This window comes from Propithecus coquereli, unplaced genomic scaffold, assembly GCF_000956105.1.
Source record: "Propithecus coquereli isolate 6110/MARCELLA unplaced genomic scaffold, Pcoq_1.0 Scaffold22, whole genome shotgun sequence".
NCBI classification, from domain to species: Eukaryota; Metazoa; Chordata; class Mammalia; order Primates; family Indriidae; genus Propithecus; species Propithecus coquereli.
In genome coordinates, this window is record NW_012147189.1 from 10,295,374 (window position 1) to 10,298,140 (window position 2,767).

Sequence of the window (2,767 nt, forward strand, 5' to 3'; positions counted from 1 at the left end):
ACTCGGGAGGCTGAGGCAGGAGGATTGCTTGAGCCCAGGAGTTTGAGGTTGCTGTGAGCTAGGCTGACACCACGGCACTCTAGCCCTGGCAACACAGTGAAACTCTGTCTCAAAAAAAAAAAAAAAAACAGGATTCTTGGATTCAAAAGGAAGTACTTAAATTTTCATCGTGATGAGTAATGGGCATGTTACTTGTTCATTGGCCATTGTCAGATGAAATTTATGAGAGGCCATTGTTTTCAACTGAGCTGTACTACGTGAAACAGACCAGACCAAACCAGAATGGAGTCACTTGTGCTAGGGGCCACATAATCAAACTGAACTTTAAAAGAGGCCAACTGCCCAAAAAAACAATGAGATTCACAGTAACCAATCAGAAGGGGTTCAGTTTACTTGAGCCGACATGATAAGGAATTCCTCTCTGTTTTAACCCTACAAAAAAAGTAACTTTATAATGACCAATCTGCTTTTTGTTCGTTGTCTCTGCTTTCCTCAGTCTTTTTATGCTTATAAAGCTTCACTTTCTCTGCTCAGCTCATCAGCGTGCCTTTTCTAAATCTTTAGATGGTATGTTGCCTAACTCATAAATCACGAAATAAAAGCCAATTAGATCTTTAAATTTGTTGAAATTTTAAATACCATGTTCTGCAAAAAGCAGATATGCCTATCAAAAGATCAGAGTGGAGAAATCAGTGTTTTCTGTAGTCTCTAGGACTTATTCACTGACTTCCCTTTCCTAAAGAGGTGCTGTCTGACGTCTCCTACCACAGTCACATATATATACATATATCTTCAGGGGTCTCCTGGCTAATGTACTGCAGTAGGCCCATAGAGGTTTTTCCGTCAACATGCAGTGTTCACTTACTATTGGAAGTTAATTATCATAAGATCTTTGACTTGCTGCTTTTCCAATTAGATTGGCATCCTAGTTCCATCCCTGTCTTCTCATGCCACATTTAAAAAGGGTGTTTACAGATTTTACCATTATTTTCTTGCTAATAGTGATGGAGAGATTTTAATTTCCATGGCTATTTGCTTAAATAGACAGTATTGGTGAATGTAACTTTCAAAAATCCAAGCATAAGATGCTAATATATAAAGAAAACTAGGAGTAAGTCAAGTTGCAAGAATATAACTTGTCTATGTAAAGAATTTTTATAACTGGGAAGTCCGGGGCTGTTGAAATGGGATAATATAAGCATTACTATTTTTTTTCCTCTGCATGTTAAAGCAGGCAAGGCATCAAAAACAGGAAGAATTAGTTCTAAATCAGCTTACTAATGATAAATCTTTGACTATTTCTGGCATCTAAGAATGAATAAGAAAAAAAGTGGGATAGCATGATAGTGGTAAGAAGGAAGATAATAAACACATATAACAGTGTGTTTAAATTTTGGTATATTATTTTACCATTTACACTGTCCTTCATTTTACTACACTGAGAGGAACTGAAAGTAAAAAATTCTAATATCCATCATAATGACATTCTAAATAAAATTTTCGGCAGGTAACTATTTTGACAGACATTTAATATTTTTCTTTCAGATCTTTCCTCGGATCCAGATGAACTAACAAATATTGCAATAAAATTTCCAGAAATTACTTTTTCTTTGGATCAAAAGCTTCGTTCCATTGTAAACTACCCTAAAGTTTCTGCTTCTGTACACCAATACAATAAAGAACAGTTTATCAAGTGGAAACAAAGTATAGGACAAAATTATTCAAATGTTATAGCAAACCTTAGGTGGCATCAGGACTGGCTGAAAGAACCAAGGAAGTATGAAAGTGCAATCAAGCAGTGGCTTAAAACCCATACTAATCCAAAAACAGTTTGAACAAAAATAAGTAAATAATGTTCTGGAACTATATATAAATACATTAAAAGAGCATAGTTATTATAATTACATATTTTAAATGAAAATTTTAATAGTTACTGATTTTAGCTACTTTGAAAGAATGTGTTATATTTTGAAATAAAATGCCAATGATTATAGAATTACGTATTTTCAAAAATGGTTATTATCAAGACATTATTTATACCAACTTCTAACAATTTAATTGAAGTATCAAAAGGATATAGCAAATACTGTAATATAAAAGTTATGTTCTTCTGAATAATATAGAATATAAAATATTTGAGTTATTTGTGAACCATAAAATAGTAATGTGTGAGTATTTGATGGTGTTTCATGAGTTATTTGTATTTGATGGGGCCATTTGGATATAGCCGAAGTGAGTATTTGGCATATTTTATGGGACATAGACCCTGAATGTAGCTGATATTATTACTTTTTTTTAAACAGGTAGTATATGTACAGGGTAAAAGCTTCAAAAGGTACAAAAGGGTTAACGGTGAGAGTGAAGTCTCCCTCCTTTCCCAGTCCCCTGCCATCTAGTTCCCTTTTCAAGAGGCAACTTCTGAAACCACCTTCTTATGCTTTCTTTTAGAGACTGAATTTGCATTTACAAACAAAGGTAGATATTCTTTTTCCCCTACACAAACAGTAGCATACTCTACACATTGTTCTGCATCTTGCTTCTTTTTTTTGCCACTTAACAGTAGACACCCAGAAGTGAAATTGCTGCATCGAGTGTATCTAGCAAAATGACACTACATACTACCAAATTACCTTTAAAGAAGTTATTCTAATATACTGATTGATGTTCTCACCAGCAATGCATGTCCTCACATCCCTTGCCAACTTGATAGTAAAAAACTGTTTTTATTATAAATATGGTAGATCATATTTCATATATCTAACAGCCA

General features: G+C 33.9%; 1 protein-coding gene across 1 annotated transcript in view; it reads left to right on the top strand.

Moving 5' to 3' along the window:
* The window catches only part of ARSK (arylsulfatase family, member K), a 34,037-nt gene extending 32,202 nt beyond the window's left edge, over window positions 1-1,835 (top strand). The window contains exon 8 of the mRNA XM_012644752.1: window positions 1,546-1,835. Coding sequence (XP_012500206.1) covers window positions 1,546-1,835 — 290 coding nt within the window. The remainder of the gene's footprint in view (window positions 1-1,545) is intronic.
* Window positions 1,836-2,767: the final 932 nt, after the last annotated feature.